General features: G+C 46.6%; 1 protein-coding gene across 1 annotated transcript; it reads left to right on the top strand.

The window, feature by feature from the left end:
* Positions 1-2,170: 2,170 nt before the first annotated feature.
* Positions 2,171-16,289, top strand: FAM162B (family with sequence similarity 162 member B). The gene is made up of 4 exons (XM_069974189.1): positions 2,171-2,420; positions 4,166-4,274; positions 14,796-14,904; positions 16,206-16,289. Exons 1-4 carry the CDS (start codon positions 2,282-2,284, stop codon positions 16,287-16,289), a joined length of 441 nt encoding a protein of 146 aa, XP_069830290.1. The 5' UTR covers positions 2,171-2,281.
* Positions 16,290-16,695: the final 406 nt, after the last annotated feature.

The following is a 16,695-nucleotide window of genomic DNA, read 5'->3' as shown; positions in this document are numbered from 1 at the left end:
TTATAGATCGTCCCCCTCTTTCCCCCCTCCCTTATAGATGGTCCCCTTCCCCCCCCCTCCCTTATAGATGGTCCCCCTCTCCCCCCCCTTATAGATGGTCCCCCTCTCCCCCCCCCTTATAGATGGTCCCCTTCCCCCCCCTACCTTATAGATGGTCCCCCTCTCCCCCCCTCCCTTATAGATGGTCCCCCTCTCCCCCCCCCCCTTATAGATGGTCCCCCTCTCCCCCCCCCTTATAGATGGTCCCCCCCTTATAGATGGTCCCCCTCTTTCCCCCCTCCCTTATAGATCGTCCCCCTCTTTCCCCCCTCCCTTATAGATGGTCCCCTTCCCCCCCCCCTCCCTTATAGATGGTCCCCCTCTCCCCCCCCCCTTATAGATGGTCCCCCTCTCCCCCCCTCCCTTATAGATGGTTCCCCCTCTCCCCCCTTATAGATGGTCCCCCTCTCCCCCCCTTATAGATGGTCCCCCCCCTTATAGATGGTCCCCCTCTTTCCCCCCCCCCTTATAGATGGTCCCCCTCTTTCCCCCCCCCCTTATAGATGGTCCCCCTCTTTCCCCCCTCCCTTATAGATGGTCCCCTTCCCCCCCCCCTCCCTTATAGATGGTCCCCCTCTCCCCCCCCCTTATAGATGGTCCCCTTCCCCCCCCCTACCTTATAGATGGTCCCCTTCCCCCCCCCCTACCTTATAGATGGTCCCCCTCTTTCCCCCCTCCCTTATAGATGGTCCCCCCCCCCCTGCACAGCAGATAAAACAAGAAACAGCACATAACTCACCTGCCATCCGTTCCCCCGTCGAGCCTCTCTGGTCTGGTCCCGGCTGATGTGCGGCTGCCGGAGGTGTCCCGTCCTGTCCCCGGCAGCGCGCGCATCAGAGAGCTCCCCGTGTGCCTGTGCCTGTGACTTCCGGCGCACGGGGATCTCTCTGATGCGCGCGCTGCCGGGGACAGGATGGGACACCTCCGGCAGCCGCACATCAGCCAGGGGACTAAGGCTGCATTCCACGTTCCGTGATCCTGTCGGATCACGGACGTGGAATGCATGTACTGGAGCCCCCCCGCCCCCGGGCAGTATCTGTAATGAGATGCTGTGAGCGGGGGGGACTGTATTCATAAGCGCCGCGCTGTAGTATCAGCACCGCGCGGCTGATTCATTACAGGGCGGCGCTTATGAATACAGTCTCTGCCGCTCACAGCATCTCATTACAGATACTGCCCGGGGGCGGGGGGGCTCCAGTACAGTCAGTGGCGGATTATAATGTGGGCGGCCGCCCGAACCGCCCATATTATAATCTGCCACTGAATGCCGCCCCCACGAAGACAGCTGGTGGCGCCGCCTGAGGCAGACGATTCAAGTCGCCTCATGATTGCGGCGCCCCTGCCTAGATAAGTTATCCCAAAGGGAGCCAAGACAAAATGAGAGTTGGGAGCATACAGATTATGTTATGAGGAAGTAGGTTTCTGCAAAGGGTTCTATGTACAGGGTGAAGATGAGTGGGGAAAGGCGACAACCCTGACCAGTGCCACTGGAAATGGTAAAGGGAGATAAGAGGAAGCCTGATACAGTTGCTGAAGGTGTGGTATAAAGTGATAAAATGGTATCCAAATTTTCTATTTTGATAATGTATTTTATAGAAAGTGATATATTTGGTAACCATTTCAATCAAGCAAGATCATTTTCAAGTGGCTTTCCCGTTAATAATCATCACTTTTCTCACACAGTATAGAAGAAAATGATAGAATATTGTTTCATAATGCTGGGGGCATTTACTATACCCAAAATACAGGCACAGGTGCTAAGTTTCCTATGAAAGTCTGTGTGCATAAACTTTATCTCTTCAGACCAAAAGGGTATACAATAATCATATGACCATACTGAGTAAAGAAAGGTCCCAGTTTTTAAGCTTAAAAGAAAAAAAAATCACTTGCTGCCCAATATATCCCACGCCTTGTATTATAACATTATCTTGTGACAATATTACCTGTCACCTTCCAGGTGTAACATGGTTTATGGATTTTCACATTGCTAAAAAAGAGAGTCCTAGAATTTGGCAAATAACTGTTATAATTTTATATGTGAGCGTAGTTGTACATTGAAATACATTATATAAACATATATATTTCTTCTGTTCTCAGGACTTCAGTCTTGAGAGCAGGGGGTGGGTTACACAGCAGTGACGTATTTGAAGATTTAAAAAAAAAATCTGGCCTTTTTCCATGATGCCATTTAGCTGCAATCTAGGAATATTAAGACAAATCAAACAGTTCATCAAACAGAACTATGTTCTCTATTGAGTCAATGAAGAAATACTTACTGACCAAGTTCACGTATACAGTTGCTCATCATATGGAAACCTTAAAACCAGCAAGGCACCTGGAGGTTGTTCCTGCTCTATATTCTACAAACTTCAATACTAAAGGTAAGGATCACTAACAGACAATATATACAATACAGTATACATGCATTTACATACTACTCTGTCACATCAGTACAGTTACTGTTTAATCCTGTATTTATGTTCCCATAACAAGTGATAATTTGTGATCCTTTTACTGCAGAAAAGTTTATAAATTGCAGAAATGTATTTGCTTCCAGAAAAAATGTTGTCTCAGTATTATGTAGATTAGGTTGGGTGATGTTATCCCAACTGTGTACCTGTAATATTCATACTATTTGACCATAACCTGATTCTGTAGCTATTTAGAACAATATGGAAACCACATACTTTTTGTATGGATGAGTTGTTGTTGAGTTTTTGAGTCTTTCTAATTTAGCATTTATGTTCTAACATTCTTAGTCACATACTATTGATCCCTATAAAAATAAAACGTAATCTAGATATCTGATGGTACAAACTGAAATAGTACCGTGATACATCGATATGTATCAGTAGACAAGTTGTTGTCTAAAAAAAGTCATAATATGCAAAGAAAAGTGGAAAAGTGGTGTGGGTCAATTCGCCTTGAAATGCTATACAAGGTAAAAGACACAGTTGTGCGTTTTGTGCAGGGACGCTTATTTATGGTGCATGAATTACTGTATTTTCATGCATACTTCTACTAGAGAAAAGCTTTGCATGTATTACACCTCGCACAACAGTGCACAGACTGCACAAAACATTGCACAAACAACCACACACAATGTCCCATACAAATTCATAGTATAATCATGTGGGACGCCACGTGCATGAAACCATATAGAAGTATATAAGTTATACTCGTAGGGCTCGTCAAGTTAAATATTTTAGCACCTTCATTTGCCAAAATTGCCACCTCCTGCTGATGTGCTGGTCTTTCCCTTATATTGTTAACAGCTGGTTACAGACCACCACTCTGTTCTAAAAGCAGTGTTTAAATATTTAAAGAATGCTTGATAAATCTGCCTCTCTCTGTCTCTGTCTCTGTCTCTCTCTCTCTCTATATATATATATATACACACACACACACACATACACCCTATGGGGGGGATTTACGAAGACCGGCGTACAAGAATGCCGGTTTTATATCAGGCCCCGCCCTCTTTTCCCCGGCAGGATTTACTAAGAGGCACACGCCCGAATGTGCGCCCGGCATACGAAATCTACACTTGCTTCCAGGTGATTTTGATCATGATTTATGTCTATGAGCAGGCATAAATCATGATAAATTAGGCGCGAGAGGAGGCCACGCCTCCTCCCCACCTTATCACGCCCCCACAAGCTCCGACAGTCCACCCATCGGGCAAGCCGGGCGTACGGGAGGCGTACGCCAGGGAGAAGGGGCAAATCTGCACCTTCTCCCTGGCGTACGCCTCGGGCGTATGCTTCATAAATGTCCCCCTATATTTATATATATATATATATATATATATATATATATATATATATATATATGTGTGTTTAAACCAGCCAGACCACTGCAAAAATGTATTTGCAAATGAATGTATTTGCAAAGCTTTTTAATTTGACCTATCCTACAAGTGTAACTATGTTAGATGAGATGGGAATATCCCTTTATTGGGAATAAGGTCAGTGGCCCAGCACTGGAGGACTGCAAGATCAATCTGTGTAATAGACACGCGTTGACTACAAAGGGTTTCCAGTTATGACCTTTCATTTGTTGGTCAAAGGCAATGTAAAATTATCAGACATAACAACTACCACTGCTGATGTCTTCTCATTTATAGATGAAATAAAGAGCAACATTCCTCGCTACAAGCCAAATCGTTTTGATAAGAACTTACTTAAATGGACTGGAAGATACAAATCAGCGGACGACATCCCAGCAACAATTCCGTAAGAATTACCTTTTCCCTAAATAAGTTAAGTAATGTCAGAGCTATCAGAGCATTTAAAAGGCCTAACTTGTTATAGCCTAAAAGAAGTCAAATGTGTTAGAAATTTTCAGATGATAGTTGGACAGGAATGAATATTCTCAGAATGTTACCAGAAAGATCGTTAATCTTTGGTCCAATGTTATTGATCATGTATGGGCAGTTTGAATAACATAATTGGCCAATATGGACTACAATGTCTATGAAAAGATCGGAGGATTGTTTTGTTAATCAGCTAAATACTTTTACCTAATGTGTACGGCCACCTTTAAGGTCACCATACACCTACAATAACTTACAGCCAAATGATCATCCAGCCATCGGTTATTTCTGTAGTCCTCTCCCCCTCCTCACCATACACAGGGAGGCTTAAGCCACAGACAAAGAGTTATGGCTGCATCTTATCTTTTCCAGAATAAAGTGGTCTAGAAGTGATTTACCATCACGCCCAACCCCTATCTGCACAACCATCGTCTGTGGGGAGGAGATCCCCACACACCTTATACCGACGGTTCAACCTTGCACGAGCAGCGGGCTTGACCAACTTAAGTATAAACTCTGAACTTACCAGAAATCCAGGTCCAGTCTACGGAGGGTAGATTTTTTTGTAAAAACCAGACCAAACACAAGAATTCCAGCCAGTATAGAGGGTCACGGCTCAATGTGTCCATCAATCCATCATCTACTTTTGGTTTAGATTTTAAAAGTTATAACGACAGGTACACTTTAAGGCCATGTTCACATAACACTGGCCGTTCTGGCCGGAATGATCTTCACTACTAATAAATTCTGATGCAGGCGCATCAGTGTGTGCCCGCATCAGAACTCTCCACTGCACACAATGGAGCGTGGGTAATGGGGTTATTGACAAATAATTTATTTTATATATTGCTGGGCATGACATAAGAATAACACATGCTTATTTATTACCCCAGTCCCCCTGCTAGTCACTGCTTTTGCCAGTTAGGGAGTAGGAGAAGGACTCACAAGCAGTAAGCAGGAGGCGTGGCTTAGCGATGGCGGAGTGAAGCAGCAGCTTTGAGGAGCTCCGTCCAGAGCAGCGCATTCCGGCACCCTTACTGACCCCTCACCCTCTCCTGGGATGCCCGGACCCCGCAAGCGAATCCCCCGCAAAGCACCTGGACGGTCTCAGCGCCCTCTCTCCCTTCGGAGCAGCCTGGCCCGCTTCTGCAGATCCTCCAGCCCCGGCTTGCAGCACGGCCTGTCCTCCGTCATGGCGCCGACCCAGCAAGCAGAAGGCGCACGCACTCCCTCTCCACACGCAGCACAAGAGAAGCAGCAAGGTGAGCGGCGCCTATCAGCCTCCCCACTCCGAGCCCCTGTCTCCCCACCGTTACTCCCATGGGACGACGGGTATGAGGCCTCAGGTATTCCCGCGGCACAAACGCCCCCCTCGGCCACACAGTACCGGTCCTCAGGCGGGGCCGCCATCTTGGGCACCCAGCACCATGCGGCCTCCCCCACACCACCATGCCAGAGGGGAATGGACGCGGCAGACTCCCTGACCCACACCAGCGCTGCTGCACAATCTGCCTCCATGTGTGCCCCAGGACCTGACCCCTCTCACACACTGCAGGGAGAGCTGCAAAACCTCAGAGAACTCCTCCAGGCACTACCCACCAAGGAGGACATGTGTAACATAATACACCGCATTGAGGCTGCACAGCAGCAAGCAATAGACTCTGTAAAGGGGGACATAGAGCAGCTGACCACCCGAACGTCGGCTACTGAATCAGCAACCTCAGCTTTAGAATCCAGAGTGGCAATCCTAGAACAGGACGCCATAGAGAATCGCCGCCACCTGCAAATGGTAGCCCTACATCTTGATGATCAGGAAAACAGGGGCAGGAGAAACAATATTCGCATAAAAGGACTGCCTGAATTGCCTGCCGCTGATAACCTTGTGATGAGGGTGACCTCTCTATTCAACATGCTGACTAACAGGCCGACAGAGGCCACCTTTAAGATAGACAGAGTGCATAGAGTCTCTAGAATGTTCCAAAATGTGAATGCTGCGCCGCGGGATGTGCTGTGCCGTCTTCACTATTATACAGACAAAGAACAGATCCTGCAAGCGGTGAGAGACTCGGCGCAGATCGACTTCGAGGGGACGGAGATCCACTTGTACCCAGATGTCTCGGCGCGGACCCTATACATGCGGAGACTACTCCAGCCACTGCTTTCTAAAATCCGGGAGGTCGGCGCTTCCTACAGGTGGGGTCATCCCTTCCATGTTATCGTCAGGAAGGACTCCTCCACGTTTACTCTACGTCGTCCGGACGATTTGCCTGAATTATTTAGCTTCCTGAATATTCCGACTGTCCCCATCCCGGACTGGCTAGCCCTGGGTCGACAAGATCTACCATCTGCCCCGATGCGAAGAAGGAGGCCTTCTCGCAGAGTCCAGAATGAGGGGAGAACACGAGCCGAGCCTGGTCAGCCACGGGCAGATTTATCCCAACCCTTCCCAATGGAAGCTTAGTGGCCTTCAGAATCACTGTCAATCTCCCGGGCCTCTTGAAGAATTCTGATCATACACCCCTGAGTGCATGACACAGATCTATGGAACGCTGTCTTTCCTATATGCTCAAGTTTGGGCCTCCTGGTCTGTGAGACTTGAGGTGGCCATGATAATGCGTGCCCAGAATGAGAGGGCATGCGGCCGCACTACTGTTTGATTACTATGTTATTTTGTTTTGCACTAGGGGTTTGCTGGGGTTATATATCCCTTGTGTTGGGCTTGAAGAGGTCCTATATGAGGGCAGTGCCGTTCTGCTTTATATCTCCAGGGACACCCCAGGTGATACCGGAACATGGCCAGGGTGCCTTTAGTTCATTAAGTGTCATACCTTCACCGATTGTTAGGGGGTCTCTTATACCCTCTCAGCCTTATCCCAACTTCCCCCTCCTCCCCCACCTTCCCCTTATCCTTCCCTACGGGCATCCCTCTCACCTCCCCTTCCTCCCCTCCCAACCCACTCCCCCCCCCTTTTTTTTTTTTTTTTACCTTTTCTACTGGGGTCAGACCATAACCTTCTCAGACGACATGGACTTGCGCTGCCGTGGGGGGCTCCTCCCCTCCATGGCTTTCTATCCCTCCCTTCCTGACGTGGGCCATCTTGTCCCACACGCACCTAGGTGCCATCTCCCATCCCTTTTTGTTTTGTGATTGTCGTGTTTTTAGTGTCTAACTCTTTTGTCTTGCTCTTTTTCACTCATATTTGTTTCTCTTTGTGCCGTTTGCTACCTGCTTGTGTCTCCTCCCTTCTACCCCCCCCCTTTTTTTTTTTTTTTTTTCTTTTCTTTTTCTTTTCTCTTCCGGTCCCCTTTCTCTCTCCCCGATCTCCTCCCCGTCCCCCCCCCCTCTCCACAGGGACTGGTGGACCAGAGGGCGGGACCCAGTCATGGCGGTCACGTCACAATCGGACTTTCTCGTAGGGACCCTGAATGTAAAAGGTCTCAATGATCCAGGTAAACAGTCGATTTTGCTTAGCTCCTTGAAGGCGCAGCAGGTCCAGGTCGCCTTTCTCCAGGAAACCCACATCAAAGCTAACTCCCTCTTTAATCTCTCTAACAGGTGGTACCCACATGCATACCATAGTCACACCGATGATTCTAAAGCACGGGGCGTGAGTATTTTGGTGTCTCGCTCCTTACCCTGGGAATTCGTTGATTCTCGCTGTGATGATGAAGGCAGGTTCCTCATGGTTAAAGGTAAAATTGCCTCGTCTCTCTTTACCTTAGTGGCAGTGTACCTCCCCAACACAGGTCAGGGTGCATCCTTACAACGCTTTTTGGGACTGATGGAGGACTTCTCTGAGGGGGTGACCATCATGGGAGGCGACTTTAACGTAGCTATGGATCCAAGGACGGACACATCTAAGGGCTACTCCCACCTACCGTCTGCGGTGGTGAGACGGGTCAATGCTTTATTGAAAGATCATCAGCTCATAGACACTTGGAGGACGCTCCATCCCCGTGACAAAGACTTTACATTTTACTCCCCCGTCAGGGACATGTACTCGAGGCTTGATTACTGCTTTCTCAAACATCGGGACCTACACCTGCTTACAGACGCACGAATAGGGTCTATCACCTTTTCTGACCACGCCATGGTTACGATGACGCTAACTCTCCCTCAGCCCGTGCCCCGTCAGTGTCAGTGGAGATTAAACTCCTCACTCCTTACTGACATGGTAGTCATGATAGACCTCAAGAAATCCCTAGCTGACTATTTCGCAGACAACGCTACTAAGGAGATTTCCCCTGGGATCTTATGGGAGGCACATAAATGCGTTGCATGGGGCTTACTGATAAAACATGGCGCGAGACTTAAAAAAGACCATGCCTCTAAGACCTTGCAGCTCTTAGGAAAGGTGTCAGAGCTGGAAACCTTGCACAAAAGGAACCCCACAGAAGATACACGGGTGACTCTATTGCAAGCCCGTGATATCCTGAGTGCCCACCTTACTAGGTGCGCACGGTCTAAGTTGGCCAAGTGCCGGCGCCACTTTTATGAACACGGCAACAAATGCGGACGCTCCCTGGCTAGGGCCCTCCGCGCTCAGCAACAACAGTCTTATATTCCCTTCGTGCAATTAAACCCGAACACCCGGGCCACTACACCTAGGGCAATTGCGGAAGCCTTCAAACAGTTCTACGCCAAACTGTATGCGGTGGATAGGGACAATCCTGCGACACTAGATGCGACATTCCCGGACAAAATCCGACACTACATCTCTCAATCAGGCATGCCCACCCTCACCGCCGAGGATGTAGAGGCCCTAGAAGCACCTATTTCAGCCGGAGAATTAAATGCGGCTATTAGGGATACGCAGACTGGTAAATCCCCCGGCCCAGATGGGTTTGGCCTGGCATATTACAAGGCGTGTCGGGAAGAACTTACCCCTCATTTCTTGGCTGCTTATAATGCCATTTCACAGGGGACCGCCTTGCCGATTGATGCCACTCGCGCACATGTTACGGTCATTCCCAAGCCGGGAGGGGACAGCTCCCTTTGCGCTAATTACAGACCAATATCTTTGCTAAATGTCGATTTAAAACTGTTCGCTAAGATATTGGCCTCACGTTTGGTATCCCGATTGGACCCAATCATCCACCCAGATCAAGTGGGCTTTATGCCCGGCAGGGAAGCCCGGGACAACACCATGAAGGCCATTAACCTGATCCACAAGGCCAATCTGTCTGAGTCTCCCCTTATGTTGCTTTCGACGGACGCGGAGAAAGCCTTCGATCGGGTTAATTGGTCCTTCATGGTGGAAACGCTGAAATACCTGGGGATGGGCCCCTCTTTCCTGGCTTGGGTTACGTCCTTATATTCCTCACCCAGTGCGCAAGTTAAAGCGAATGGCATCCTATCGGACCATTTCCCTATACGTAATGGCACCAGACAAGGCTGTCCCCTGTCCCCCCTTATTTTTATTTTGACCCTGGAACCGTTCTTGTGCCGCGTCAGGGCGAACCCAAATATCATAGGGATGAAGACACAGCGTACACAGTACAAAATAGCGGCCTACGCCGACGATCTGTTGTTTTTCCTCACTAATCCCGGTATCGCTTTACCTAATTTAATGACCGAATTCACTACCTATGCCAGACTCTCAAATTTCAAAATAAACTTCAAGAAATCGGAGGCCTTGAACATCTCCTTGCCCACGGCTCTGGCCAACCAGCTGCGTTCCTCTTTCAGTTTCACTTGGGCCTCAGAGGCCATTAAATATCTGGGTGTTCACATAGCGTCCGATCTCAGCACACTATATCAGCGCAACTACTTGCCGTTACTGAACGCAGTGAAAGCAGACTGCACGCGTTGGGTTAAAGGTCTCCATACTTGGTTTGGGCGGTGCGCCATATACAAAATGAACATCTTGCCTAGGATTTTATTCCTCTTTCAATGCCTTCCCATCCGCATTCCGACAGCATTCTTCCGCTCCATGGCATCTATCCAAACGAAATTCATATGGGGGGACAAACCGGCACGCATCCGTAAAGCTCTACTCACCCGTCCGAAAGAACGCGGCGGAATCGGGCTCCCTGACGTGAAAAATTATTACTTGGCCACTCAGCTCACACACATTGTTGACTGGTGTAGAAATAGCAGCAGGAAACCATGGGTGGCGATAGAACAATCATACACAGGCATACCTCTGGGTGGGTTGGCGTGGCTGTCGGGAGACCATCTTACTGATGTGAAATACCACCCTACCATTGGACCTGTTGTGGCAGCGTGCGCAGACAAGGTGATAAGACGAACGTTTCTACCATGCAGCTCCAGTATGACCCCCATCCTGGGAAATCCGGGGTTTACTCCAAGCCTGACAGACAAAGTGTTCCGGGAATGGATAGCGAACGGAGCCTTTAGGGCCAAATCTTATACACAGGACAATGCGTGGGTGTCCGCGGCTGACTTGGTGGCAGTGACTGACCCTTGCCCCCTAGGGCACTGGAGGGTGATGCAACTAAGACATTATCTGTCTTCTTTGCCACCGGTGACTCAATTTACTCGAGCACTTACGGATTTTGAACAGTTATGTAACCAGCAGGAACCGCTGCGGCACACCCTATCCATTACCTACAAACTTCTTCAGACTGCCCCCGACGAGCCCCCACACCCCTTCCTCCTTAAGTGGGAAACCGACTTGGGCCTTGCCCTGACGGATGCACAGATGCACAGAGATCTAAAATCCTCCACTTGACGCACAAGTCCTCCATCAGTTCCAAATTTCAGGAAGCAAACTATAAACTTCTTTCACGTTGGTACAGAGTACCAGCCACTCTGCACTCCATCATTCCTCAGGTTGACCCTGCATGCTGGAGGTGCGAAGAGACCGAGGGGACATTCTTACATGTGTTCTGGGACTGCACACGATTACGTGGCTTTTGGTCCAAAGTGATAGTGACCATTAGAGCGGTGACCGGCCTTTCCATGCCCATGGGCCCGGCCCTATTCCTGATTCATCACAGCGAGATCACCCAGGAGGCATACAAACACTCATTGCTAAGTTACCTGGTGATGGCGGCCAGGGCGTGTATTCCGCTTTGTTGGAAGCAGCGCTCTCCTCCTTCTCTTTCACTGTGGGTCACAAAAGTGAATGACCTGATGTGGATGGAGGATCTCACTGCAGAACTACATTCTACTAACAAAAAATTTCACTCCACTTGGTTACCGTGGATCAGTTTCCAGGAGACCGATGCCTACAGGGACCTGTTACGCTCCCCCTAGGTAGGGTCCATCCAAGTGATTTGACGGCGGGGCAGGTTCTCGTTTCAGACGGTAGCCACCAGTCCCCCCCCCCCCTGCCTCTCCCCCCCCATTCCGCCCCCCTCTCTTGTCCCCACACCCTCCTATCTTCTGCCCTCTATGTCTCTGTCTACCTTCCTGTACGTCATGTCTCCGTTTCATGTAACCTTTACCTGTTTTGTCTTGTACAAAAAAAAGTGGAAAACACAAGCGTCGAACGGGCCGCGTGCCCTCCCCAATATGTGCAGGACTTTGCTAGCCTTGCTATACAGCTCTCAGGAATTAAATGGTACCCGGTTGTTGCTACATGCCTATGTATGTTAACGATGATTCATTGTTATCGATCATTTCTTTCTGTCCTTCTTTTTCCTTTTTTTTTATTCTTTGCTTCCGGCATATGTGGCTGGACACTGCTGTGCTTTGTTTGATGCATATTTGAAAATAAAGAATTTAAAAAAAAAAAAAAAACAAGCAGTAAGCAGTAGGAAACCTGAGGTCCATGTAGTCAGAGCAGCAGGGAACCAGAGGTCCATGTAATCAGAGCAGTAGGGAACCTGAGGTCTATGTAAGGCTAGGTTCACACTGCGTTTTTGCAATCCGTTTTTTTATCAGTTTTTTGCAAAAAACGGATGTAAAAAACGGAAGCATTTGTGTGCCCTGGTTTTAATGCGTTTTTCCATTGACTTCCATTGTAAAAAAACGGAGCAGAAGGGAACCTGAGGTCCATGTAGTCAGAGCAGCAGGGAACCTGAGGTCCATGTAGTCAGAGCAGCAGGGAACCTGAGGTCCATGTAGTCAGGGCAGCAGGGATCCTGAGGTCCATGTAGTCAGAGCATCAGGGAACCTGAGGTCCATGTAGTCAGAGCAGCAGGGAACCTGAGGTCCATGTAGTCAGAGCAGCAGGACACCTGAGGTCCATGTAGTCAGAGCAGCAGGGATCCTGAGGTCCATGTAGTCAGAGCAGCAGGGAACCTGAGGTCCATGTAGTCAGAGCAGCAGGGAACCTGAGGTCCATGTAGTCAGAGCAGCAGGGAACCTGAGGTCCATGTAGTCAGAGCAGCAGGGAACCAGGCTATGTAAATATTGCCTCTTTTTAACATTATGTCCAGCAACATGAAACAGACTCCAGCTATACAGTGCCAGTAGGATGGTGCTTTTATATTAGAGAATTGGTATTAATACATCTCTGGTACACTTACATTCACTTATATATAAATCCTACTAACTTTCCTTCACTGATGCTCCTTGTGACTATCTTCTCCATCACAGCGACATGATGCCTTCTGTTACAATTACCAGGGGTGTCTGTATTTCAATCTTGCCAAAATCTGCCTCTTATCTAAACATGAAAGCTTGTTTAATCTTAGCGTAGCATCCAGTGGCCAATTTTCTCCTTGTTCTAAAGCCAAAAATAATAATTCAATTTTCAGTAATGGAAATGACCTATTTACAGAATCACAGAATGTAGTATAACTCTTCAGCCAAAAGGTTTGTTTGGAAGAGAGTACAGGATCACAGCAAATTCAACACATTTTCAATGGGTTATCATTTGTCTGGCCCTCAGTTATGTCTCCCAACCACCGCCCGTCCTCCACAGGTACATCCAGTACAGCTGAGCGTTTCTGTATTCTCTATGGGGAGGGGTAAGCCGTTAGACCACTCTCCCTGAAGCTCATCTCTCTCTCTGAACTAAGGGGTCATTCATGATTTTTCATCATGAACGACCCTTATCACGACCAATATCATCCGTCAGTGGTTGTTCTATATGGTCCTGTACACCTAGATGACTGAATCTGCTGCAGGCCAAAATAAGTCAAAGGCAAAATAAGGACACAGGAACAGCTCCACCAATCTTCCTCCTCTTGAGAGTCGGAAATTTGTGGGATGCATTATTGTTCATGACCTTGCAAGTGTTCTGCAAGTTATGTGTTATTTTGCAATTTCTATAGGATTGATAATGCACGGTACCCTCTCTTAAGGACACATGTATTGAAACCTGCTGGGACCATCTCTCCATTACTACAAAAGTTTATGTGATGGTCATTTTATAAGTTTATGGCTGAGTGGGACGTCAGGGAGCTGGGAGCCTGAGAAGCAAGCAGGAGTGTTGGCAGGCGCCGGGCAGGGCCGGACAGGAGCGTAGCTAGGATACATGGGACCCCATAGCAAAAAACTGTATGGGGCCTCCCCTATGCATATATATATATATATATATATATATATATATATATATATATATAAAGGCTCGGTGATGTGGCCAAAGGCAGAAGCAGCTACAACAGTGACTGGCAGAGCAGAGAGCCAATGGCTGCTCGCTCTGTCAGTCCACTGTATTTAACTATAAGGGCCCATTAAGAGCCCTTATGGTTAAATACATACGCTACGCTAGTGCTACGCCACTAGGGCCGGGCTTAAGTGGGACGGGGCTTTACATACTCACAGAGGAATAAAAAATTCATTGCGGGTATGTAAAGCCATAGAAGATCATAGGACACAGGATTGCAGCAGATTTCACAGTGGATTTGCAACGCGAAATTCGCTCCAAATCCTGTATGTGTGGAACTGGCCCATTCACGTGTTCAGGATCTGCAGCAAATTCGATGGTGCACATTTGATTCTGTATTGTCATTGAGTCACAATGATACGTGCAGCATCAAATCTGCAGCAGATCCTGTACGTGAGAACGGACCCTTAAAGGGTTGTCCAGAGAAAATCTTTTTTTAAATCAACTGGTTTCAGAAAGTTATATAGATTTGTCATTTACTTGTGTCATTTACTTAGATTTGTCATTTACTATGTAAAAATCTTAGGTCTTTCAGTACTTATGAGCTGCTGTATGTCCTACAGGAGATGCTGTTTTCTTTTTAGTCTGACTCTCTGCTGACATCTCTGTCCAAGACAGGAGAGGTTTTCTATGGAGATTTGCTGCTGCTGTGAACAGTTCCTGTCTCGGACAGAGATATCAGCATAGAGCACTGTGTCATACTTGAAAGAATACAACACTTTCTGCAGGACATACAGCAGCTGAAAAGCACTAGAAGACATGAGATTTTTAAATAGAAGGAATTTACAAATCTATATAACTGTCTGAAAGCAGGTTGGTGGCCCTAAATGAAGAGAGGTGTTGAATAAATAGAGGTAAACATAACTATGTAAGGAAAATGCCCCCCCTTCACTATTATGCTTTAAATTGATACACAGGTTGGAAATGCTGGCCAAAGCTCGTAACAAGGCGCGCATTCAAGCATGTTACATTATGATTGCAATCACTGTGGTAGCCTGCTTCGCTGTGATTGCATCCGGTAAAAAGGTAAGTACGCTGAAAGGCCATTCAGTTCTCTGTCATATTTTATCAGCTCAACCTAACTGTTGTGAGCCACTGTACAAGCTTACAGTAAAGAAGTGTATATTAAAGGGGTACTCCAGTGAAAATCTTTTTCTTTCAAATCAACTGATATCAGAAAGTTATATAGATTTGTAATTTACTTCTATTAAAAAATCTCAAGTCTTCCCATATTTATTAGCTACTATACGTCATGCAGGAAATGTTTTATTTTCAGTATAAGACAGTGCTCTCTGCTGACATCTCTGGCCGAAACAGGAACACTGTCTCGGTTTTCAATGAATCCCCATGAAAAACCTCTCCTGTTCTGGACAGTTCCTGTCTCGGCCAGAGATGTCAGCAGAGAGCACTGTCTTATACCGAAAATAAAACATTTCCTGCAGGACATACTGCAGCTGATAAGTACTTAATAAAAGTAAATCTATATCATTTTTACAAATCTATATTTTTCTGACACCAGTTGATTTTAAAGAAAAAGATTTTTGCTGTACAACCCCTTTAAGGGATGTATTCATCACATGGAACCATGAGAAGATATAAAACTGCTTTAGCAGAATCTGTAAAATGTGATAACATGAAGCGCTATCTGGTGGTGAATAGTGTTGAGTGGATCTATCAAACTGTTTGGGTTCAGCAATGTTCTCTGAATCTGAATCCTCAGCATTTGATTCCCTGTGGCTGAAGACGTTGGATGCAGCCCTAGGGCTGCTAGATAAACGAGGTTACACCCTATAACCATAGGCTGTATCCATGTTTCTGAGGACTTCCTAAGGTGGCATTTAGGTTTGGAGAACGTCGCCAAAACCAAAATGTTTTAATTTTTGATCTTTCAAATTTTGATTCTTATGATTTGTGGTGGATTTTTTGAGGCTCGTCTTCCATCATCTTCCCCCATTAGCATTTTTGTATAGGTCATTTTCTAATAGAGTTATTTTTTGATGTGAAGCCGTGTGTGCACATTCTGCTCTTTTCTTGGTTCTAAAAGATAACAGCCAATGCTCTATCCACAATGCTTTTTAGGTCCTTTTTTTTCTCTGTGTTTTTTTGTCTCTGGATCTCTGTTCTCTGAAAACCTCTTTGACTCACCAGGAAATAAAAGCATTTTCCTACATTATGGAAGCACAGCTGTATATATGAAAGATACCATGTGTCAGCATAGCATTAACCCTGGAGGACCTGCCCGCTCAACCAGTTATAGATCATTGATAAGTGAAAACCTTATTATTATTATTTTTTAAATAACTAATAATCTATTTCTTATTCTACAGGCTGCTGCACGTCATGAGTCACTAACCAGTCTGAACCTAGCAAAGAAGGAGAAGTGGCGTAAAGAAACAGGAAACAAACCCTGAAATAGTGTAAAAGAACCTGATACATAGATATGAATAAAGCGTATCACTAATAGCCCGGCTTTTCTATTCATATTCAAATATTACAAGTTATGAAAAGGATTCTTGTTACTGCATATTATCAGTCAGTGATTAGAGTGTTTGTATTCTGCAAAGCTCATTTAGGTTACTTACACGAATTGGCATAATTGGGAGATTTATCAAACTGGTGTAAAGTAGAATTGTCTCAGTTGCCCCTAGCAACCAATCAGATTCCACTTTTAATTTTTCAAAGAATCTGAGAAATGAAAAGTGGAATCTGATTGGTTGCTAGGGGCAACTGAGACAATTCTACTTTACACCAGTTTGATAAATCTCCTCTAATGTCTTTATTCGGACCATGAATAATGTCAAAGAAATGGGCCCTATG

Source organism: Dendropsophus ebraccatus, chromosome 6 (genome assembly GCF_027789765.1).
Source record: "Dendropsophus ebraccatus isolate aDenEbr1 chromosome 6, aDenEbr1.pat, whole genome shotgun sequence".
Lineage (NCBI taxonomy): Eukaryota > Metazoa > Chordata > Amphibia > Anura > Hylidae > Dendropsophus > Dendropsophus ebraccatus.
The sequence above is the reverse complement of the archived record's forward strand: the minus strand, read 5'-3'. Positions and strand labels throughout refer to the sequence as shown.